The sequence below is a fragment of the Ptychodera flava genome, chromosome 15, assembly GCF_041260155.1.
Source record: "Ptychodera flava strain L36383 chromosome 15, AS_Pfla_20210202, whole genome shotgun sequence".
Taxonomy (NCBI): domain Eukaryota; kingdom Metazoa; phylum Hemichordata; class Enteropneusta; family Ptychoderidae; genus Ptychodera; species Ptychodera flava.
In genome coordinates, this window is record NC_091942.1 from 33,005,472 (window position 1) to 33,030,158 (window position 24,687).

General features: G+C 37.7%; 1 protein-coding gene across 2 annotated transcripts in view; it reads left to right on the top strand.

The window, feature by feature from the left end:
• Positions 1 to 6,582: 6,582 nt before the first annotated feature.
• The window catches only part of LOC139151941 (transducin beta-like protein 3), a 41,941-nt gene continuing 23,836 nt past the window's right edge, over positions 6,583 to 24,687 (top strand). The window contains exons 1-14 of one of the 2 annotated variants that reach the window (XM_070725003.1): positions 6,583 to 6,733; positions 8,278 to 8,425; positions 9,061 to 9,108; positions 10,293 to 10,370; positions 13,756 to 13,904; positions 14,304 to 14,396; positions 16,324 to 16,477; positions 17,121 to 17,214; positions 17,695 to 17,915; positions 18,808 to 18,949; positions 22,437 to 22,495; positions 22,995 to 23,101; positions 23,797 to 23,932; positions 24,451 to 24,612. In XM_070725003.1, the coding sequence (XP_070581104.1) occupies positions 6,678 to 6,733; positions 8,278 to 8,425; positions 9,061 to 9,108; positions 10,293 to 10,370; positions 13,756 to 13,904; positions 14,304 to 14,396; positions 16,324 to 16,477; positions 17,121 to 17,214; positions 17,695 to 17,915; positions 18,808 to 18,949; positions 22,437 to 22,495; positions 22,995 to 23,101; positions 23,797 to 23,932; positions 24,451 to 24,612 (1,647 nt within the window). In that variant the 5' untranslated portion in view covers positions 6,583 to 6,677. Of the gene's footprint in view, positions 6,734 to 6,925; positions 7,231 to 8,277; positions 8,426 to 9,060; positions 9,109 to 10,292; positions 10,371 to 13,755; positions 13,905 to 14,303; positions 14,397 to 16,323; positions 16,478 to 17,120; positions 17,215 to 17,694; positions 17,916 to 18,807; positions 18,950 to 22,436; positions 22,496 to 22,994; positions 23,102 to 23,796; positions 23,933 to 24,450; positions 24,613 to 24,687 lie in introns of those variants that run through there. The other variant, XM_070725005.1, reaches the window with a different exon arrangement.

Genomic DNA, 24,687 nt, shown 5'->3' on the forward strand with positions numbered 1-24,687 from the left:
CTCGCCTAATAGTCAATTATTAAATTAGTTAGTTATTAAATAAAGTATGTCATTGCTATTAATACAAGCAATGTGACACTTTATTTAATCACTTGCAGACGCTGCAAAAATATATTGGTGACACCAAGATCACACTTCGCGATACGTCATAAAAAAGACGCCCCTGAAGCAATACTCTTTAATCAGAATGAACATGGCATTGACGGTGTTTCAATCATAGGTATCATACAAGTCATTAAACAAGATGACAAATTTCGCAAATAACTTGAAACCTTCTGGATACATAAACTTAAAACCGTCACCATCACGTTTTCCCCAACTTTTGTGCGATTACCTGTAAAACACCCTTTATGCACTCATACCTTTTCCATCACCCGGTATCACCAAGGTAAGTCCCATAGCTTATCAGGTACGATCTTTTCTGTATGCTAGACATTTATTTCCAATAAAGATTGCAATTTTATGTTTTTGTTTAGTCAAATCCACTTCTATTCTTGCATCACTCGCTACTTTTTCAACGTCTTCTTCACAAGCAATGTTTTTAGAAGGCTTCGAAAACATTCATATAACTTAAGTGTACGCTCGATCGAACAATTTTCACTGTTATCTTGCAGTTTACTTGTATACTCATATTTGTACAGTTCATCACTCTCTTTAGACGACCTGAAGCAGCTCCAGCTGTAAAGCGAAACGTCGTATCTGACACTTTGAAATCAACTCAGATCGTTGTTTAACAGCCTAGATTTGTTAGCATTGATAATGTGCAGCGTTTCTGATATACAAAGATTGCAACGCCATGTTGATAAGTCTCTGTCGTAGATTTACATTGTGGCTAACGCTGGATCTCTGTGTACTGACTAATCGTTGCTGGTGTAAACATAGGGAAAAAAGAACTACGTTGTCATAAGAAATGAAACGGTGATTACTCTACGGCGACACGTGAAAATCACTTCCTTCATCGCGTGTTCGCTTGCGTTGCTAGAGAGCGTCATCATGCTATCTGGCATTTTGTGCATGTGCCAGGAACACTGAATGCGCGAAACATTATTTTCCTGAAGTATGCCAGACTACTGGAAAAATAGCTTTAACTTTTGATGACTTCTTTACTATGTTTATCTTTAATGCAAACCGCACTTTCTTGTTCTAGTACTGCCCAAAGCATGTTAAGATACGCAGTATTCAGCTTGTCAACTCAGTCTCAGACAACGGTATTGTTGATAAGAGATTTCGGTCCGGACCAGAATTCAAGTGTGAACAGTGCATTTTACGTGTGCATACGCAGTGTTGCCAAGTACATTGGTAATCCTTCTTCAACATCGTTGAAATGTATTTTCAAAGCAAAACTAGTGGTAACCAGATATGAACTGAAAATGCTCACGTGTTTCATTATATATTGCAGTTGTGTAAAATTGAACCTTTGCCACATGTTTACAACTTCATTGAAAGTATTATGATCAACATAATGAACAATAATCACTGCCGATTAGGTCATGAAGTATACAAATATGTAATAAGCTGAAAAAAATATTAAAGTTCTTTGACTGCTGTCATTGTATCTCCACTTTATATAGCAAGTGTAATTACCATTGGCCAAGTCCTTCAAGCCATATATGCCGAGCTGTGAAAGCTCATTAGATATGCAAATTATAAATTAGCTGACATGAAAATGTGAAATGACTTTCGATATTGTTTTAACCTGGTATAATCATCAATGTACATAGCATGTTTTGCCAACTTTGATCAAGTAAATCTCGGTATATATCCCTAATAAGCAAAGTTCATTAAATATGTAAATTAGGAATTGGCTTAAGTAAAAATGCTTAATGATTTTCAATAATGTTGTATCATGATATATGCAATAAAAGTAGCAAGTTTTGTCAACTTTGGTCAAGTCGATTCAGATATATCCCTAATTAGGAAAGTTCATTAAATATGCAAATTAGGAATTGGCTGAAGAGAAAATGCTTAATGACTGTCTTTAATGTACATAGCAAGTTTCATCAAGTCAATGCAGATAAATATCTCAAATTATGAAAATTCATTTAATATGCAAATTAGGAATTGGCTGAAGTAAAAATGTCTTTTGACTTTCAATAATGTTATATCACAGTATCTTTGATGTATACAGCAAGTTTCAACCACTACAATCAAGTTAATTCAGATATATATCCCTAATTAGGAAAATTCATTAAATATGCAAATTCTGAATTGGCTGAAGTAAAACTGTTAAATGACTTTCAATAATGTTGTATCATAGTGTCTTTAATGTATATAGCAAGTTTCATAAATTTTGGTCCTGTCAATTCATATATACATCCCTAATTAGCAAAGTTCATCAAATATGTAAATTAGGAATTAGCTGAAGTAAAAATGCTTTATGATTTTCAATAATGTTGTATTATAACATCTCCAATACATGTAGCAAATTTTGTCAACTTTGGTCAAGTCAATTCAGATATATATCCCTAATTAGCAAAGTTCATTAAATATGCAAATTAGGAATTGTCTGAAGAGAAAATGCTAAATGACTTTCAATAATATTGTATCATAGTATCTTCAATACATGTAGCAAGTTTGGTCAATTTTGATCGTGTCAAATCAGATATATATCCCTAATTAGGAAAGTTCATTAAATATGCAAATTAGGAATTACCTGAAGAGAAAATGCTAAATGACTTTCAATAATATTGTATCATAGTATCTTCAATACATGTAGCAAGTTTGTGTCAATTTTGATCGAGTCAAATCAGATATATATCCCTAATTAGGAAAGTTCATTAAATATGCAAATTAGGAATTACCTGAAGAGAAAATGCTAAATGACTTTCAATAATATGTATCATAGTATCTTCAATACATGTAGCAAGTTTGGTCAATTTTGATCGAGTCAAATCAGATATATATCCCTAATTAGGAAAGTTCATTAAATATGCAAATTAGCAACTATCTTTCATGTGACCCCTTAATGGTTCCCACTGCTGATATATCTTGGTGTGATCAACATTTGTAGCAAATCTCATCAAATTGTGTGCAGTTGTTTTAATGTATATCTGTTTTCTCTAAATCATTAATTATGCAAATTAACAAAAAGAATGCAAGCCACGCCCACCAAAACCTTTTCAGTTCTAGCCATTTGAATTCTGAAGATGTCTACCAAATTTGACTGAAATACGTTCAGCCGTTTTTGAGATAATGGGGATACAGACACACGGACACACACACACACAGACACACAGACACAGACACACACAGACAGACATGGCTAAACCATATGCTCACGTGTGTGAACACGTGAGCAAAAATCACCAAAAATATATAGCCGTCCCTTTAATAATGGTTACGACGATACATGTGTAAAAATACATTTCTGTCGTCAATGATAAACATAATTACTGTTGTTTCAATTTTGCTTTCAGTTGTCGCACACGTTCGTCTTTTGCAAGGCGAGACGCGATATATGTTCTATTTGAAAGTGCGAATTCCTACAAAATCTTCTCTATATTTCACATTTCATAATCGACAAAATTTACTATGAGCTCGGAATTGATATCGTAGCGTTTCTGAGAGAAACTGTGAACACATACAATCAAACTTAATTAATCCTCTGCAGCGTATGATGAACGTATTAAAACATATAAAAAGTTTCGATCGATCACTCCCACTGCAAGGAAATTGGGTTCGTAAGTCACGTGTGAGAACAGGCTGCAGTTCTGCAGATAAAAATTATCATATTATTTTCGGCAAACCGTTCCTACCAGAATCGTCAGTTGATTTAATTAAGTTTAACCTTACCTGCCCATTAAATATGCAAATGTAAGGAAAGGACGCGGTACTTGTGTTACCATAACATCATGGAATGACAGTCAATAGAAAATCCCCCGATGTGATGGTCCCGTTGGGAGCCGAGAGCTGCATTGCGTCAAAAAAGTATAGCGTCCTTGTCAGTGTTTCTTAGAACATCTACATTACGTTTTAAACAACAACAACAACACATGAGCTATGTTCGTTGAATTTTATTGGTTAACAACAACAACACGACTAAATAAGCATAAACAACTATACAAACAACAACAACAACTGTTTAGTCCACATTACGTTTGAAACAACAACAACAACAACATTATTATGTTCATTTAATTTTATTGGTCGGCAAAAAACATAAAAAACAATACAGACAACAGCAACCACAACAACAACCAGATTACTTGGTCCCCTTTGATCCAATCACGGCATTGTTTTAAGATTCCGACGGTTACCTGCGTTTTCTCTTGCAGTGATACGGACTTTTTTGTGGCAACGAGCGGCATTTGGCACAGGTATAGGCAAAGGGCCATTGTATGACGGTCTGACATATTGATAATACACAATCTTTTCTTTTCAAATACTCGACAAAGACACGCCAATTTAATTAGTTCATGGTTCTAACACATTAAGAAAAGTCACTACTTTAAATGTCGCAGTATGATATATAATGACTAAGCTTATATGACATACCGTTACAATGATTGTACCCAGAAGTTCAGCGAAGCAAATTTTGACGTATAGTGGAAATCATACATGTTACGTAGAATGCAAAGTTTACAGTCAAATCTGATGTCTTGCAGTGTTTAGTGCAGTTGAAAGATGGAATTCAAACCGCAAACCGACTCTGAGTCATCAATCATGTGAAGACAGGTCATGGCCCAACATGGAAAACAGCCGGCGTTCCAGCATATCAGTTGCATTGGTTGTGCATTGAAATGTTGATTGCAATTTTTACACGAACTGACAATTTACTCAGGTAAAGTTCCCTTGATGGAGGGACTGTGGCACCCGGGGTACTTCCATTACTTGCCAATATGTATACGTGCCGCCCAATGGGGTGGGTATTTCAGCAACTTGGTCTAAAATGGGGGTATCAATTCACAGTAAACCAGTGTCTAAAATGGGGTCGATTTTTGAGTGCCACACAAGAACGAATTCCAACTGTCAGTTCCCGTCTTCCTAGCAGGGTTTTGAGCTGCACAGCATCGATATCTTTTTGTGTGGCAGGGGAACTTTGTTTTAAAAGACTTTGTTTTAAAACACTGTCACTGATTGGTCAGAACTCCATATATGGAAGAATTTTGCCCAATAGAAAATATCGAAACAAAGTGGCTTTACTACTACTATCATAACAGGTCGACCATGGGAAAACTAGCAGTGCCTTATGGACGAACAGCGAGGCTTCTTGTAGTTTGGCATTTTAAAAATCACCAGTCAGACTGTAACTGTAGATAACTTATAATTTCAGAAGCTGGACAAAACTTTGGTGAGGGTGAAAGATAGTTTCTTTCACTCAAATTTTTTAGTATTTCCAAAATCGTTTTTCGGAAATCATGGCTTGGCCAGCAACAACATAGCCGTAAATGCAATATAGTGGTAGGCTCTGCCGGTTACTCGGTCATGCAAATGCTTGCTTTTTATCCGATTACGTTTTTGCAAATTTTGAAAATATGACTTTTGACCTGGGTCAAAGGTCATAAGGTCTAAAATGGGGTCCTAAAATAACGAGATTTTAGGTCTAAAATGGGCCCCGGGGTTTTTACGTGCGGCCGCACACCCCTACCACTTCTCAGAGCAAGTACCCCCCCCCCCGCTGTGGCACAAGCAAGCGGCAGTAACTTATCGCCTACCTGATCTTATAGCAACAAAAAATCCGCCCGCGTTGACGCACACACACACACACACAAGAACAGACAGACAGACACACGGACAGACAGGCAAGCAATGTTACGACATTAGCTCACGTTTGTGAACTAGATAGCTACCCTACCCATTAGCTCTGCGTGGCAGGGCTGTAAATAGAATAGAATAGAATTGATCTTTATTGAACTGTATGCCATTCTGACATATTAGCACATACAATAAAGATATTCAACTTCAAGTTGAACAAGTCAGAAAGAAAGAGAAAAACTTCCAAATTCACTTAGAAATATTTATAAAATTTTCTCTTTTCAAACGTTTGTGAACACGTGAGCTAATAATAGCAATAATGTACCCCTCCCGGCCCATAATTGACTCAAGCATACTTTCCAGTCTGTAATGTACTCGGCTTCGCCTCGTACATTATGGGCCAAGAGGGGGAACATTATTCTTGACCGTGGACATCCGGGAACTTGCGGTTTTTCACGTCATTTTTGCGTCACACTGCCTGTGAGAACAAAATATTGAAGTGTGGATTTTCAACCTGTACACCAGTATTCAAAGTTTCACCATTATGTCAATGATAAACACTAAGTTCTGTCCTTTGTCACATAATTTCTGCATTGTTCACTGTCCTCCGGAGTGACGTCACTTTCACCTCACGCACGCGAATGAGGTGAATTGGGATTTGACTTTACACATGAATAAACTGCCCCCGGCCGAAGAAACTAACCAGTCCCTTATTTTCGTGAGCGCGCAGCCAGCGTTAGAATTAGACTGAGACAGTCTAAAGTGGTGAAGGGGCTACAGCTCAACGCTATGTAGGAAATGGTTCGGTCGAAGTCATATTCTTCGGTAAACTTACAAAACCAGGGTTTTTCTGTCAGGTTTTATATAGTTTGCCATACTTTATAGCGATGATCGGATCGTTATCATGTTAAATTACCCTCATGTTCAGCATCGATTAGCCTCCCATATGTCAACCTTCCCTACGTCCCAATGGCAGTGGCCACATGACCAGAATCCGGAAGCGGACGAGGAACGAAATGGCTGCGCCCATAAAGAGCAAGTGAGTAAGATTTACAACCGATTTTTGATCACCTAACGCAAGATCTCTACAATTGTGCTGTGGTATTGCGAAAGAACAATCGATAGAATATTACTGATTCGATATCCGGTAAAATTACCGGGGTATTGAGACCATTCAACGTAACAAACAAGATGCACCCGAACACGTGCACAGGCGGTGCGTGTGGTATATGCATACATGTAGCTCTGCATGGCAGGGCTGTGTGTTACGGGCGTTATACGGCCTTCCACCACATGTGGTGGGAGGCCGTATAACGCCGGTAACACACAGCCCTGCCATGCAGAGCTAACATGTAGCCAGCAACGCAGGTGCCGGCACTGTAGTATACATAATAATGTATACCACTTGCATTGCTTGCAATGCCAGGCACCTGTGGCCAGCAAGGTGATCGTTGCAACTTTTCTCTGTATGTACATCGCCTTTTCTAGGGTCTATGATGTACATTACGGTCCCTGTTAGGAGGAAGTATGTTTACAGTGAGTACTCCGAGCTCCTTATTTCGTTGGAGTGCGTGCCCAGTAATCTCAACCGGTATCCAGATCGTAGCAACAACATTGCCATGATTGTGAAGGCATACTGTTAAATTCACCTCAGGTTGTGATCCTTGGGGTTTATGTCATTGCTCAGTAACGCCGGGAGTGCACATTTGGGTACGCGCGCGCGTGTAGGTAATAATAGTGCAGAGAGGTAAACCGAAAAGAAATCACAACTTACCCACACTGACCTGTGTGTTTCAAGGTGATTTTACTTGTAATACCCACAACTGCCTTACGTCAGGCAAATGGAAGGAATTCTTCAAGTCAGTCTTGTGAAAGTTTAATACCAAATGCCTCATGCTCTAGATCAAGCAAATCAAGAAAATCGTCACGTGGGGACACTGTTTTAGACTCCCCTCCACAGTCCTCTTTGCAAAGTCACCTCTAAATCAGTGAAAGACAAAAGACACAAATGAGGTGATTGCACAATGCACCCCACCTCTAGTTTCATTGCCAATACTTGCAATTGACCCTATATTCAAGGTGGCTCCCCTCAAGGATCTTAATAAGGTAGTATGCACCTCGAAAGTGAAAGATCTAAACTTTTACTCAAACTTTCCTCAAAGAATATTTCAATCATTCTCTTTCAAAATCAAGAATAAAAGTCGGGGGTCACCGTGCAAATTTTTGAACTATAGAAACAAATTACTCAACATTTACTAATATTTGAAATTCAAAATGACCGCCATACCTGAGTTAACTCTATGGAGAAAAAATTTTCGATCTCCGAAAACTAAGCCAATGAAAAGAATGGTTGAAAGATTCCTTAAGAAAAGTTTGAGCAAAAGTTTAACTCTTTCACTTTTGAGGCGCATACTACCTTAAGTTTACCAGTGTATAAGTTTCATAAGCGAGCGTGGCTTCCATAGCCACTGTATATCATTCCGTCGATGTTATCATTTATTTTCATGGAAGTGTACACTGATGCCAAACTAACGTTGTGATCAAGTCAACTCATTACACAAAAACTATATATTTGTAACGTAGGTTTGCTGTCAGTTCAAAGATTGATGCATTCTATACTGGAGGGAAAGTGGAGATATCACAATGTGGAAAGTATATGTTCTGTCAGTGTAATGAAAAGATACAGATTCTTGAAACAGAGACTGGTAAAGTATCACAGTCAATTGTTCAGGTAAGAATGCCTTGATACTGAAGGGTGTTTGTCAATAGGGCTGTTCACAATTGACGTCATTAATATGCAAAAATCAATATTTGTCCACATGTTTAGAGCACGCTTTTGAAAATAGCACATGCAAGAATGACAAAAATACTGTAGTAGGCGACTACTACTAGTACTAGTATAGTGTAACAGTGAATACTAAAAGACATATTCATGACTCAGAGTACAAGCTGCAAAAACAGCCATGCTTGCAACATCAATAACATTTCTCTGCATTTCAAGCAGCAGAGTCCGGTGTCATGCGTACGGCTATTAACAAACCCGTAACTGTGAACAACGTTATTATAGCTGTTTGCAAATGTGTAATTTTATCCACATCAAATGTGTTCTTTTGTCCACATCAAATGTGTTTTTAAAACCATACTTAATCATAAATGATATTCAATGTTAGGCCATATTTATTGTTTTAAATGAAGGTCACCAGGTGGGATATTGATGATCTGCCAAACAGGAATTCATCGGTTATCTCAAGTTTCTGTTCTGTTTTTACGATAGTATTGTGAGAGATTGTAGCTGTTTGATTATTAGTGAAGAGTTGTGTAAATCATATCTTTGAAAAATGAAAATAACTTTTCCTTTGTAAACAGGTCGATGAAGAAGAAATCACCTGCTATACAGTTAGTCCTGATGATCAGGTAAATTTTGGTTTCATTTATTTTAATCTTGTCACAGATATTTTATGGCCGACGTCAAATGTTCAACATAGGATAAAAAAACTTAAATCCCTAAGATTCCCCCAACCACTCCCATCCCCCTAGAAACTTAATTGACTTTTATTGAACCTATTGCAGAGACCAGGTCATGTCAATGTGTAAAATGTCAGCACATGAACCAGAAATGAAGCAAAATATAATTATAAATTCTGAGTGCAACAGAGGCCAGCAGCCTGCACTGTTTATGCTAACCAGGGCAGGGGTGGTTGTGCACATGTTGAAAAGAAACCCCTCTTGCTTCAACATGAAAGTGCACATTTCTGCAGTATTTTTTTTTCAAAATATCCATTCCCCAGCAATTTTTACCTTAAATTGAGGGCGACTTGCAGCGATTTCGAAGCTGTTATCCTATTGGTTGGCTGAATCTTACCAATATAATTAAAACAATACAAATAAACTCCTTAAGTTGCTGTGAATAGTGACAATCGACCAATCAGATATAACCTTGCAAACACGCTGCGAGTTTGCCTTAAATTGATGCTTTGTCGGATAGAATGTTTGTGGTCCATCCCCAAAGTAAAGGGATTAAATTTTTTACCCGACATTGAATTTTTGATGCCGCCCCTTACCTTACATTGTCGCTGGATATTTGCTCTGTTCACTTCTCTACTAGGTACAATGTCCAAAAAACCCACCAGTCTGTTTAATTGTCTTTTCCCTGTCCTACTTCCAGTAATTTATTTGATTTCCCTGTACAAAAGCTCAGTAATACATTGTATTTTATGCAACTACATGCATTGTACACCAAAGATTTGTTTGGAAATTTGTGACCCACCAATTACAAGTGCAGGCCCCACAGTGAACTTACATATGCATTCAAAATTTTGTATGGGTAATAATCTTCAGCAAAAATTTTAAAAAATTTTGAATAATGAGTAAAATTATCACATAGAGACGTGATCAAAGAATTACTGTCAGTTCTAAATTCACAACTGCGGTTATGTAAACATGTATTATCTGGTATTGTACAATACACAATGTGCTACTTTGTTCTCCAAATTTAGACTGACTTTTATTCAAAATTGCACCTTGCATTTATCAAGTAACCGCAAAAATGTCAGAAGCAAGACATTGATGAAATACTTGTGCTTATTCTATGTTTTCAGGTTTTGGTCATAGCGGCAAGGAATCTTCTACTGAGACAGTGGGACTGGAAAGAAAACCAATGCACAAGAACATGGAAGGTAAGTCAATCTGGAGTTGTGTGTATTTTTATGTGAGGAATCAGATCTTTGTTAGTTTATTAAGTGTTTGGACTTCAGAGGCTAAGAGATGCCTGCCCTTTTTCCTAAATCAGTGTAGTTTGTGCCTCGAAAGTGAAAGACTTTCAACTTTTGCCCAAACTTTCCTCAATGGAAATTCAAAGCATTCTCTTACCAAATCAGGAATAAAAATCAGGCGTCACCGTGCAAAGTTTGGTACATGAGAAACAAATAACCTAGTATTTACAGATTTTTAAAATTCAAAATGACCACTACACCCTGTAAGTCTATCAGGGTTTTACATGACGCGCATTTCTGCGTCCTTTACGCATAAAACCGGACCCAGGACCCCTCAAAAACTAAACTACGCGTCCCTTCGGACGCAGAAATATCTGTTGCTGGTGTATATCTCGCGAAGCCGCTGAACACGTAAAACACATCCCAGTAAACCTTACCGACCCCATACTTTAATAGAATGCTCCGTAGTGCATTGGCCTCCAATGTTTGATGACCAATGGTACCCGCGGAAACAAATTTTCAAATAGTAAACTGATTCTTAATTGGTCGATTTCTTGTTTGCGGCGATCAATACATGTTTATATGCATCATGGCGGGTCGTGTCAAATACCCAAACAAAGCCGATCTGCGAAAGTTTTTCGACAGCCGCAGCAACCAGCACGATGTAGGTTTGGTCGAGGCCGAAACAGCAGCTACGCCATGCGATACTGATACATCAGATCCCCCGGCCAAGTCAGCAAAATTACGAACATTCAACAGAAGTTGGCTCAATAGATTTAAATGGCTTCGATATTCTGAAGAGCGAAACGTCATGGAATGCGATGTATGTTTGAAATCGAATGTTACATGCCCGTTCACGGAAGGTTGTTCTAATTTTCAACATTCAACTCTCACTCGTCATCAGGACTCGAAAAGTCATCTCACAAGTGTTAAAATCCTAAGCTTGAGGTCACAATTTACTACCGCTCGCAAATCTGCAGAGGACCGGCAGGTGCAGGGTAAACGAACTCGAGGCGTACGCTGCACAATTACGTACTGTTTATCTGATCGCTAAACGTGACCTTCCATGCGATGTATTCACTGACATCATGCATCTACAGAATCTGAACGGCTTAGACATTGAATATTACAAACTTCCGCAGGTAGTTATGGAGTTTGAAGAGTGTATTCAACGTGTGATCGAGAAGTCCCTGATTGATAGCATACATGCAAGTCATTTCATCGGTATAATGTTGGATGAGACTTGTGACAATTACATAACCGTTCATAAGAAACTTGCCATATGTTCGATATATTCAGAATGGCGAGGCGAATGTTTCTTTCCTCGGTAACCAGCAAATTGCCACTGCTGCAGGGATCGAAAACGCCTTGATTGAATTTTTGACTAGGAAAGAAATCTGTGACGCGGCCGTAGACAAAATATATGGACTGGGAACAGACGGGGCGGCCGTAATGACCGGTCGTTTGAACGGGTTGGGTGCAAAATTAAAAGCCAGAAATCCCAACCTTGTTCAAGTGCATTGTGTTGCACATCGATTGAATCTTGCTGCTTCTCAAGCAGGCAGAGATATTGAATATTGCAAAGAATATCATAATATAATCCATTCATTGTATAAATACTTTAATGACTGTAGTGTGAGATATGACAAACTTAGAGAAATTCAAACTCTGTTGAATGGAAAGGCGAAACAAATTACTGAGCCTACATCTGTTCGCTGGTTGTCGGTTGAATCAGCTGTCAAGATGATTTTCATCAGTTTTGAGCCAATTGCCTTGGCACTTGCAAGTGACAAAAAAGGGGGAAAGGCTGATGGGCTGTTGAAATTTGTCTCCAATTCATTGTTTCTGCTATTCACTGCCTTATTGATTGATGTCCTTACTGTGATTGGAATTTTGAGCCTTACATTTCAGAAAGATTCTGTCAACCTATCCCATATCAAAAAAAGTGTTCAGTCTATACACATGAATACAATGACTAATGATTCACACACTGTCAGAGAAGTCTTTAATGATTTGGGTGATGTTCCTGGCAATGGTCAGAAAAACACATACAAAACATTAAAATCACTTACAATCAGCCACTCAGACAGAGCTTCTGTAGTGTACGAGAAAATTATATCAACAAACTACTGCAGAATTTAGATTGCAGATTTCCAGATGATGAGATGCATATTCTGGAATGTTTTGATGTAATTCTAAACCCACACAGATATCCTGAAAATTTGGCCAACCTACCTGACTATGGGGTCAACCAGCTTGATCAACTGTTGAATCATCATAAGAATACACCAGGTATTGATGCTGATAGAGCTAGGGCACACTTTCTTGTTTACAAACACTTCACAAGATCTCATAGGGACGCACTGAATTTTGATATGTATATCAAGCTGTTGCTAACTGATTTTACAGAGGAGTATCCTGGTCTTGCCATTCTTGCTAAAATTGCTCTTTTCATACCAGTGTCCTCTGCCCCATGTGAGAGGGGCTTTTCAGTACAAAATGCCATCAAACAGAGGGCACGAAATAGACTCAATCCTCAAAGGCTTAATAGACTAATGTTCATCAAACTGGTTGGCCCCATCACAGATGATTTTGACTTCATAAACAATGCTAGGTTATTTGCTGAAGGAGCTGCTGGCAGAGTGTGAACTCAACCTACTGGACTTGCTGGGTGAATGCCATTTCAGAGTATGAAATTACTTACCTTCTTGTCAATTTGACAAATTTGAATACTTGTTCAAATTTCACAACTTTGTGAACTTGTCATTAAAGTTATGAGATCATTTCAATTATGAATAGTGTTCTTTGAATTGATCAATGAGGGACCTCAGTATGAACTAGAATTTTCATGTAAGAATAATTTTAAGAAATGCGCAACCATTTGCCGTGTGTTATAACACTAACTGAACACAGTGAAGACCATGGCATGGATAAACAATAAAATATTCTTTTGAAATAAATTGGGACCCCCATATTTTGATGTAGGACTCCCATTTTCTAACACCAGGGGTCCCAGGGACTCTCAAAAGTAAAAAGTGATGTAAAACCCTGAGTCTATGTAGGAGAAAATAAATATTCCCTTCTCAAAAAACTAAGATTGTGAAGATCATCATCACTCCTGGAGCTTTAAAATGATCCCCAAAGTGGTGGATCAGAAAAGAATTATGAAAAATTTGAGAGTCAGAATATCTATTCTAATAGAAATTTTCTACAATCCTCATATGAAGATGCAATAATCTAGTTTGTTTACATGCAACTGGCAGATGTAAAAACATTTCTTTTTGCTTCACTGGGAATCTTGCTAATTCACTCTATCAATTTCACCGTTGAAATAATCACATTATTCCAGGCAATTCACATGGCTCCAATAGCAAGCATGGCATTCGACAGTACCTCAACGTTGCTGGCCACTGGTGGAAGTGATAGTACCATTAAAATCTGGGATGTCATCAAACAGTATTGTACACACAATCTGAAAGGCTCTCAGGGTGTTGTCAGGTAATGCACAGTTCAGTTCTGTCAATCTACAGCTTACATGTAGGTACACATCCAAGTAATATGTTGTAAAGTTGAAGTTTTGAAATGTTACTAGTAAAACATTTCTTTCAAAAGTCTTGTTCACTTTCCTATATTGGGAACCTGTGTACCAAGTATTTATATTGAAACATGCCAGATATCTAGATAATGTAACAGAAAGAGCTGTAGGGCTTTTATATAAAAGCTGTAGAGCTGTATTGTTGCAATGAATAGCTGTATCATCTCACGTGCAGTGATGTTATTGGTCAGTGCGTTATATGGCATTTTGTCACTTTACCCCATTCTTTGAGAAAGTAAAATTCAGTGAGAATATTCGTACTGTGTTTAAACTTTCATCACATGTTTGAATATCTCTTACAGTATTGTACAATATCATCCAGATATTTCAAAGTTACAATTATTCTCTGCGGCTGATGATTACAAGATCAGGATTTGGGATTTACAGACAAGCAGGTCAGTGATGAAATCTTGCAGTGAGCATTTCATGTTAAATGCTCTCAAGGAGGGAAAATGAATTGAAAAGAATTCTCCCTGCAGTTTTAGAAATTATGTTAACTCTGAGTGCAGGAGCAAGGGAAACTGGAATCATCTTAAATATCTCATCTAACATTGTAAAGATAAAGTAGCATCAGAAGTGGCTGAGAAAATTTAATTCAGTCTTGTCAAAATAGCAACTTTGCTGTGCATTTGCTAAGACTAAATTTTTAAAGTGAATATTTTTAAAAGCACCATAAACCTCCATTTCTAAGAAGATCGCGATGACACACATGACTTTGATGTTCTCAGTGTTCTCCCTGAATAAGGTAACAGGGGCGTGGCGCCCTCTTGTAAATTCCGAGCGCCCCCTTGCCAGAAATGAAAAAGATTTATTTTTTTGAAAAATAAAACAATAAAATGTACGGGGGAAAAAAAGTTGACAGTAATTTACAAGCAAAATGCAAGCATTAGCATCAATCCTGCCGGCTGCAAACGTAATTCTCATCGATCTTGCAAATCTCGCGAGTTTGTGATGTCATCCGAGATCATAAGCCCATGTGCAACTCATTCATTGATGCACCGTCCCTCCTCCTTTGTGGGTGGAGGGACGGTGATTGATGGCAGCCATATTTACATGGCACAGGCCGTAATGTTAGCCACGGTCAGTCCCTCCATAGGGGCCGTGCATTAGGTAACCGACTTAGCTGTATAAACATGCCTAGGAACTTGAGGGTAACCAAGGACAGCAGAGTACTCTGAAGTTTTTATAGGAGGTTAGAATTTCGCTTGTGTATTCCTTCCCAAAGCAAAACGACCTATTGTTAGACTCGGTCGGACGTGTACGTGTATCAGGCTGAGAACACATAAGCGTAAGTGTTATGGTGATAATTTTGACATCGATGAATAAATGTATGTCTGTTGCTATGTTTTCGTTTTCAAAACATATAATCTTCATTGAAATCAGTGAACTGGAATAAAAGTTATGGAACACTGTCTCAGATTTCTTTTCCTTTGAGCTTTTTTATATGAAAAAAATCTGAAAAAATACTCCCCAAGTGCCACCAAATAACACTATTTTAATCTCTGTTTTTCAAAAGCTCCAATGGCCCGTCTTCGCCCTCTTTTAACAAAATCCTGGGGAGAACACTGGTTCTCCATCAGCATCAGATCAGTTCTGTTAAATTAACCAAAGTCTTGCTTTTCATTTCTTTAGATTTCTGAATTTACAGAGTCTATTTTAGAATTTCTTGCAATTTCCTTTAAGTAACTTGACCACCATACTGTATGTAAAATTTTCTTTGAGTCAATGAGAACAGCCTTGAGTCTATTCGGCATCAATTTTGCTCAAAGGCATATTGACCATGTAAATTTAATGCCTTAGCTTGACAATTATTTGTAAAATAAAAGGTGATTTTGTGTAAGTCTTTTAAGTAGACTGTCTCGCAGACAAATATGGGAAATTGTGTAAAAGTTGCTGTCTAATCTCGGCTTATATTCAATGGCAATATATGGGCAATAGATAAAGCTAGACAGAGATAGACAGATCAAATCCGTCAACTTTATCCAATTGTGCCAGAAAGATGGTACAATGGCAAAACAGTGATATCTTGCTCAACTTTCAACACTCAAGTTCATTTTCTCATCAGCAAACCATTTTAGTTTTTCGAATTGATGGTGAACCAACCTGGTGTGTGACTGTGTGATCCACCACAGTCCGTAGATCCACCTTCCTTCAATATACCCTATGTAAGGAGATCCAGATCAACATTGCACTAAGTCTTATAAAAATATCAAAAATGGAATGTTTTTTTATCTATTTACCTAGACAACACCAGCCCTTACAGTATGGAAGCATTTTCCGAACAACCTATAACATAACATCTCTGTGAATATTTCTTGACAGATGCATCGCAAGTCTTGAAAGTCATTTCAGTGCGGTGACAGATTTCTGCTTTGTTGATAATGGAGACACACTACTCAGCTGTGGCAGAGACAGTGTAGTGGTAGTCTGGGATCTCACCAATAACACAGCCAAGAAAACCATACCAGTGTATGAGGTCAGTATTTGACTGCTGGAAGGAAAAATAAGAGAGTATTTGACCCAAGTATTGTAACAATTCTGATTGATCTACTGTTACAGTAGTGTGTACACTGTAAAATGAAGAAGAGGATACAAGTACAGTCAAGAAATTTTAACATTTGTTTTCTGGGAGTTTTTTGAACTGTCAGTGTTATGTACCATCAAGCTTGTAAGCTTCGTACTTTTGTATTTTCAAACAGATATACACATTATTTCTATGTAAGATAGTGTGCCCCTTGAAATGGAAAAACTTAAACCTTTTGCTCAAATTTACGTCAAAGAAACTTTTGATCAATCTCTTTCAAAATAAACAATAAAAATCAGGGGTCACTGCGAAAATTATGGCACTATGGAAACAAGTTACCTTGAATTCACCAATATTTGAAATTCAAAATGGCTACCATAAATGGGCTAACTCTGTAGGGGAAAATAAAAAATTTTGGAGTTCATAAAAGTAAGCTGGTAGAAAGTTTAGTTATTCCACAATCTTCAAAATGAGCTCCCACAAGTGGTAGACCAAAAAAGCATGAGAGTCCCAATATCTCTCAGTGAGGTGTATTCTTTAAATCATACATCATGAACACACTGATCATTATACAATGATTATGTTGACCTTTCAGACAGTGGAAGGAGTTATGTCACTGCCATCAAAGATGTACAACAGTGTCAGTGCCAATGAAAGTGATCTCCACTTCATAACAGCTGGTAGTAAAGGTAAAGACAGTTGCAAAGACAACAATTTTGTCAAATTTGTCTTTCAAATCAGACTAGATGAAGAAATATGTTATTACCTTCTCTTGGATATAAAATCCATTACTATATCAAAGCAAGACCCATTTTCATCTTCTGAATTTATTATTGTCACGTCAACACATTGCTCTATCAGTATTTTGATTGCTGAAGGAATATTGAAAGAATTTTTGCGGCAAATTTTGTAGATTTTTCTTCAAACAATGCTCTGACAAAGAGTAGTGAAAACTGGACATATTAGGTGTAACAACGGCAGTGGCTGGTACAAGTCACATGAAGAGTATCTGCAAACTTTTTCACCCATGAAATGTCCAAACCCATATCGCATCGCATATTGGTGTATACAAATCAACATGCCAAGTTCTTCACTGAATTTGCTTTGATCATCTATATAATGATGCAAAAAGTGTCTGAACAGTTCCTTTCAATGAATACCACCCACAGGTGTGTTAAGAGTGTGGAACGGCAGAACTGGCCAGTGCGTGTACACACAACAAAACAGCATTGCAGTGAAGTGTACTGGTGATGATACAAGCCCCGATGAACAACCGTCTTCTAATATCACACAGTTACAGATGTGTGAGGCATTGGATGCCATTACCGTGGTTACATTTGATCACAACATTATCTTGTATAAAGCTCAGAATTTCCAGTTGATCAAACAGGTGAGTGTTCCATTTTTTCCAGGTCCTCAAAATAAACAACTGTTTTTACATGACTTCAAAATAATCCCCCATCAGGGTGCTTCTTTTTTGTGTTGCCAAAAAACATGTTATGTACAATACTCAAAGCGTGAGTGTTCATATTAAAAGAATTTAAATTTGCTCATTCCTGCTCTGGTTTCTGGTGTGGATGCACCACGCAAAAGTCCTTTATTTGACACTGTATTTGGTAAGAAACTTGGAAAAAGAGAGAGAGAGAATGTTCACCAGCCAAGACTAAAGTCAGATACAGTTCAAATATTGGTTTACAGTATTTGAATCCTAGCCGTAGACTTTATCTTGCCTGTTATGTAAACAGTTACAGTGTAGTATCACAGATATATTTGATATGATATGAACCATCTATTGGTATCAGACATGTTACTCTACAAACAGAATATTAAAGTGCGAAGTTCTTACAGTACAAGAATAATCAAATTTATGTAAAAAATGTCAACTATAAGCATACACAGTCTTCCACTCTGCTGTCTATGCTTTAATCCTTCAAATAGGCTGTCACTCTTACTTCACATATTCCATACTGTACAATCTGTTGAAAGAAGACAATGTTAGCATCATCAGCTGATTTCACTGTCTTTGATCAGTGAAAATTAGAATCATCATAAACCAGTGTGGTACTGTTATCATCATGACGGCTTCAGAGTGGCCTGTAGATGTATTCTTTCATATTCTGGTAAAAATATTATCATCCTGACAGTTAAAAAGTACATGTGAGAATGGCACATCTCTGTTTAAAAGTGTTACAAGGGCAAAGTATGCTGTGAATTTCACTATACATATATTTACTTTGAAGTGGTGTTGTTATTCAGTTGTTTTCACTTTGTTCTAACCGCAGTTTGTTGGTTACAATGATGAAGTACTGGACATCAAGTTCATGGGTGAGAAACAGACGCACATAGCTGTTGCTACAAACAGTGAACAGATTCGTATTTTTGATCTCTCCACTTTGAATTGTCAGATCTTGACAGGTCATTCAGGTAAGAATATTTCTGATTGGTAATGCCATCAAATCTTTCATTTCAAAACAACTACACTATTTAACCCAGTTTTCACCCACTGTTGGGTATCACAAAACACACTAAATCTTTGTTGGTGCATCTTACGTGTACACTCAAGCTACTCCATGCTTCCTGCTAAAGATGCTCAAAATGCCTGCCGTTTAATGCTGGTGTACTGAATCTCTGTGTCAGACTTGCAGCAGTTTTATGGGAGACATGACAGTTCATGCTTGCTATAGACTCTTTCATTCCCATAGATCTCAAAAATTGTTTACGTTGCACTTTGTCTCTGACCTGCCATTGAAAGCTTGATGACCTTTAGCGTATGGCACAGTTCAAAGCCAAGTGTACAGGTCTCGTACCAAAATGAATATATACTCAGTTCATTGGTACCACTTCATTATTGCTATCATCGCTATGTATATCTGATTATTATATGCAATGGTATAAGCTTTAAAAGTTAAACTTGTATAATTTTACAAATTTTGTTGCATGACTTATGTACGTAGTTTTTGAGTGACTACCGTATTCCTCCGACTCTAAGACCCCCTTTTCAGAACCAAAGATGACGAAAAAGATATGGGGGGTCTAATAAACGGATGTCACCGCGAAATCGAACGTCGAAGTTAATTTATGCTAATTTATGCAATGTTATGCAAATATTTTATGCCAATGATTTTTTGATTCACGCTACAGACAACTCATACTTGTGATATCGACTCATGGCCATGCTGTGTAGATACTGGCAGTCAAATCTGTACAAGTATAAATTAGTGGAGATCCACAAGTCTTGAAATATAACGTATTTGCCATACCTTCTTTTACTAAACAATACGATAGCAATAAATCTTTGTATTTCGTGAATAGATAATCACCACGAAACTTTGTACAACAACATGAACAAGTACGTTCCTCAGCAGCAGCAGCTAGCTCCCCATAGCATGGCCACAAAGGTCAGACAATGAGTGAAGGGAAAGTCCCTGAAGTTCCGCTGGCTGTGATTGGTCAATTTACGCAATAGGTCAAAGGTGTCAGTGCATGAGGTCAAGGTAAAATTCTGTTCAGTGGGACGCGTGGTTCAGTGGGATGGTGTCCGTCCGATGTTTTCTATGTACGATTTTCACTTACTGTACTCCTTAAAATAAACAATCAATTACACGTCGTGAGTTTTATTATTTTGCTCCTAGTTTCAAAAAGTCTAACCGTATCTCGAAACGAAATGTGATCTTACGAACAGGCAGGCTCGAACAGGTAAAGTGTTGAGGCATCGGCTGGCCGAGACGAAAGATTGTTGCGCCAATCTGCTTTATATTTGATGTGTTGAATTTTTGGCAATACACCCTGAAGTTTTTCTTATTACTTGTATCGATGACCGAAATGTCTCCTGATGTGGAATTCAGTCATCTATGATCAACTGTTCGGAATATGGTACGATCATGCACGTTTTTGTTCTAACTGTAAGTAGGCCTATATAGGGCCGTTTAAGCTTATGAAGTTGGGTATTTTTCCCTCGCAAGACTTCGAAAGCGTGCATAATCTTGAAAATCTGTTACACTATCGTTCTACTCATTGCTGGGACTAGTTCAGGAAAGGACACACACAAATGCCGTTCAAACAATAAATACCTTCATTACATGAGAAAAAACTACAAAATTGATGAAACATAAACGGAAGAAATTCAAAGAATTTTCAGTTCATGGGCGGAAGAAACTTTGGATATCGCCTTTCGTTTGTCAACACAATAATTGCCCTCTTCATCTAAGTCAAACCAGTCGAAGTCGATATCGTCGTCATTAAGTCTTTTTGAAAGATTTTACGATGCCAATGATATTTCTATTTTCACTGGTTGCTTATACGGTAAAGTTGAACGTAAGAGAAAACTTGCAGCGCTTCACAATGATCACAAAAGAAAACTTACGTGATAGAAATCTGTTGAAAAAATCTTTTTATACTTTAATGGTAAATTTGAACGTAAGAGAAAACGTGCAGCTATTCACAATGATCACAAAAGATACCTTACCTGATAGAAAACTGTTGAAAAAATCTTTATAAGCACACCATTTAAAGAGCAACTTTTTCATGTGCCGTAGTCTTTTGCCTCAGTAGTATGAAAACAAAAGTGTAAAAGTTGAGCGAAGCAAGTTCAAAGCTCGTGTCATTCACACGTCCCAAATTTTCTATTGATAACAGCAAACAAAAGGGTTTCCCGACATCGTCACAAGATCCAATAAAAATGCGGCGATTTATCGTAGACTTTATGAGCCGAAAAGTCATAAGACAGTGCACGGTCGTCATGGGCAAGAAAAAAAAGTAATTATTAAAAACATTCTCGCTGTCGGCATGCCTAACTACCGTCGCAATCAGCTAGAACTTTGTTTGCCGTATGAACTTCGCCGAGATGCAGACAACATACACAATCGAAATGCTGTAGCCGTTGTTCAAGATAGTTGCAAAGTTGAAAGTTTGAAGCGAGATGCAGCACTCATACCGGGCACGGTTACTTTCGAATATCATCGATCGTGACGTGTCAGTCAACAAAAATACTACTTGAAGGCAAAGAAGAAAGCATTCATCCATTCTCCAAGAGTTGGCATGGCAGAGAAACGTCACGTCGGTGTTTTGGCAAATAATGCGGCTGTACCTCTGCTAAAGCAATCAGTCCGAGGTACTGTTTTCACCGTACATATTCAGTAAAACAGACCAAATCATGCCGCTGACCAAAAAAAATGAAACGGCCCTTTTAAGGGCCACAACAGTCTCCAAAAAGAGAACTACTGATACCCAAACTTTTTTGTGTTTGTATGAGTGTAAATTGTGTTTGTTTGATCGTGATGAAATGAGCGAATCGTACTTGATCGACAAGTCCAAAAACCCGACTATCCTAAATGTTCATTTCATGGTAGCCAAATTGCATCGAAATTTTCGATTCGTACATAATCAGATGTTGAAAAATCTGCTATTTTGATGGTAGCAAATGACAGTAACGAAAAGACGACATTGTACTAGATCGAGACACTAAAAAATCCAACTCTTTTATATTGTTCATTTAGGTAGTGAAATCCAAGTGTAGTATCGCCAGGAAATGATAGCACTGTTCCCGACTGACATGTTCCAAACCCCAACAATAGTGTGCGTGTGTGTGTGTGTGAGGTTTGATACTTCACTTTGACACTTGTTTGTGACTTTGATAAGCAGCGTAGGTGTTGTGGATACTCTGGTCTCATTACATGACAATGGCTCTATTGTTCCAGTCAAAATTCGGGTGTACCCCCCTTGGAGGTCTTATAAACGAACTGACGGCCAATTACGAATCGATAAAATAATCCTGGGGGGTCTTATAAACGGGTGGGGTCTTAGAATCGGAGGAATACGGTATGTTCACGCACATGAGACATAAAATACACTCTCTTCCCACAATGTGCCTTCACAGGTTAATCACTGATTTTATTCCATCTTGTTTTTACAGATATTGTATTGTCATTAGATGTGTTCAAGGATGGCTTGCATCTAGTCAGTAGCTCCAAGGTAATAAGTCAAAATACTCGGGGGAAAAAATTGCTGTAGCAAATAATGTCAATTACTGCTATACAGTGATGATCTTAAATGTCTATAAAGAAGGCAATGCTGACTTTATCTCGCTCATTTTTTGTTGGTGGAAAATTAATTTATAATGGTCAGTCACTGAAATGTGCCAGTTAGCTGGCAGATCTTTATTCCTATTGTGCCTGTTGATGTCATGTCAAGTCATAAAGCTTTATCAATCTTTCTGTCAACCAAAATTATCATTGTAACATGATCTTGTTGTGCTTTGACAAGCAGAGATAATTTCAGGCTTGAAAGAATGATTCATCTGTGGTTTGAAAACTGCCAAAGCTGAAATATTTAACAAACAAAAAGACTCCTGTGGTGTTTCCTTCAAGTCTGGGTTCCACTGATTAAAATTCACAAGTTTCATAATATAACTGCTCAATCTACCTCTGGACAATATCTGTTGACCCATACACTGATCTTTCTCTCTGTGTAGGACTGTACAATAAGGTTGTGGAGAATGGATTCTTTGACTGGTGAAGTTTGTTGCATAGCCAAGGGATCTGGACACACACACAGTGTTGGGACAGTGGCCACATCAAGGTGAGATTAAATCACAGCATTATGGGATCTTCAAAAAACAAATTTGTAAAAATCATGAAATGTTATGTGGAACGTTGGTAAAATAATGATAAGGCAGACCCAAACATCTGTTGAACATTCTGATAAATTATAACCCTTTGTTGTGCATTCCCAATGTGATATGAAAATGATTCCAAGCAATGTTCTCAATCTAAATCATCTTCAGTAGAGACTGAGTGTGATTTGCCAAGTGGGAAACCTTGGCTATCACTCCTAAACCATTGGAAATGCTCTTGGTTTTATCAAAAGCTGCTGACAGGCAATAAAAGTGAAATGATTAAAAGGAAATGCTGCCTTGATTGTAATCTCTGTGTGATTTGAATTAATTACTCTAAATTCAAATCAGAAGCTTTAGTTTAATTGGAAACCCTTAAGGACTGTTCTGTCAATTTTCCTAAACACAGCAGGTTTATTACATAACTGTTGAAGAATTCTGTATTTGCACATTGAGCTGATGCCATGTCCAGAGTGTGGCTGTTAAATGCCAATGAGTTTGAAAGTTGGTTTTTATATATGAAGAAATGTAAAGAGTCAATATTGTAGGTTGGTATTGTCGCTGTAGGATTGTGGTTTTTGTATGAAATTCTGGGAGAGTGATACATTTATTCATTGAATTCTTTACATGCAATATCTTACTCTTACAACAATGTCATCAGGCTGTCATCAAAGTTTATTGTAAGTGGTAGTCAAGACAACACTATGAAAGTCTGGAAAATGCCAACAGACACACAGACAGCAGACAGTGGCATGGTATCCCTACAGGTCAATCTGACTGAAAAAGCCCATGATAAGGTAATTGTACATTGCTAAAAATGTCAGTGCATGCATTAGTAATTACTGATACTTTACACGTATTGTCACGCTCTTCATGCACCATTTCCTCCCTAATATTTTGTGTGCAATATGTAATGTAGAAATTTAAATGGTGAAATATAATTTTTCTGACATAAAAGATGGAATATTAGATGATTTAGTGAAATTTGTTCACATTTTGTGATCTTTACCACCTCAAGAGGGCAGCGTTGCTGACCAATACATGTAAAAGCCCATATTGGAACAAGTGACCTGTCTGCAGTTACCAGGGTTGTTCCAGTACCTGTAATCTGCACAAAATGAGTACAGCTTCCAAAACGCACAATTCATTCATTAATGTAAAGTTGACACACATATAGAACATACTGAGCTGTAGATGTACACACAGTACAGCTGTGTACATCTCTGGTGTGTAGATGCAGACTATATGTCAAGGTTGTTGTTTTCATTGATGTAGGTTATTTATTTCATGTTTTTTTAATCATGGATATTTGCAGGACATCAACTCACTTGCAGTGTCTCCTAATGATAAACTGATTGCATCAGGGTCACAGGACAGATCAGTCAAATTGTGGAATGCTGACACGGCTTCATTACAGGGTGTGTTCAGAGGCCATAGACGTGGTATATGGTGTGTTCAGTTCTCTCCAGTAGACCAGGTAAGCTGACAACATATCCTGCTTCTGGTTGAAAACCCGATGCCCATTAATGTTCTCTGAATATATGAATTGAAC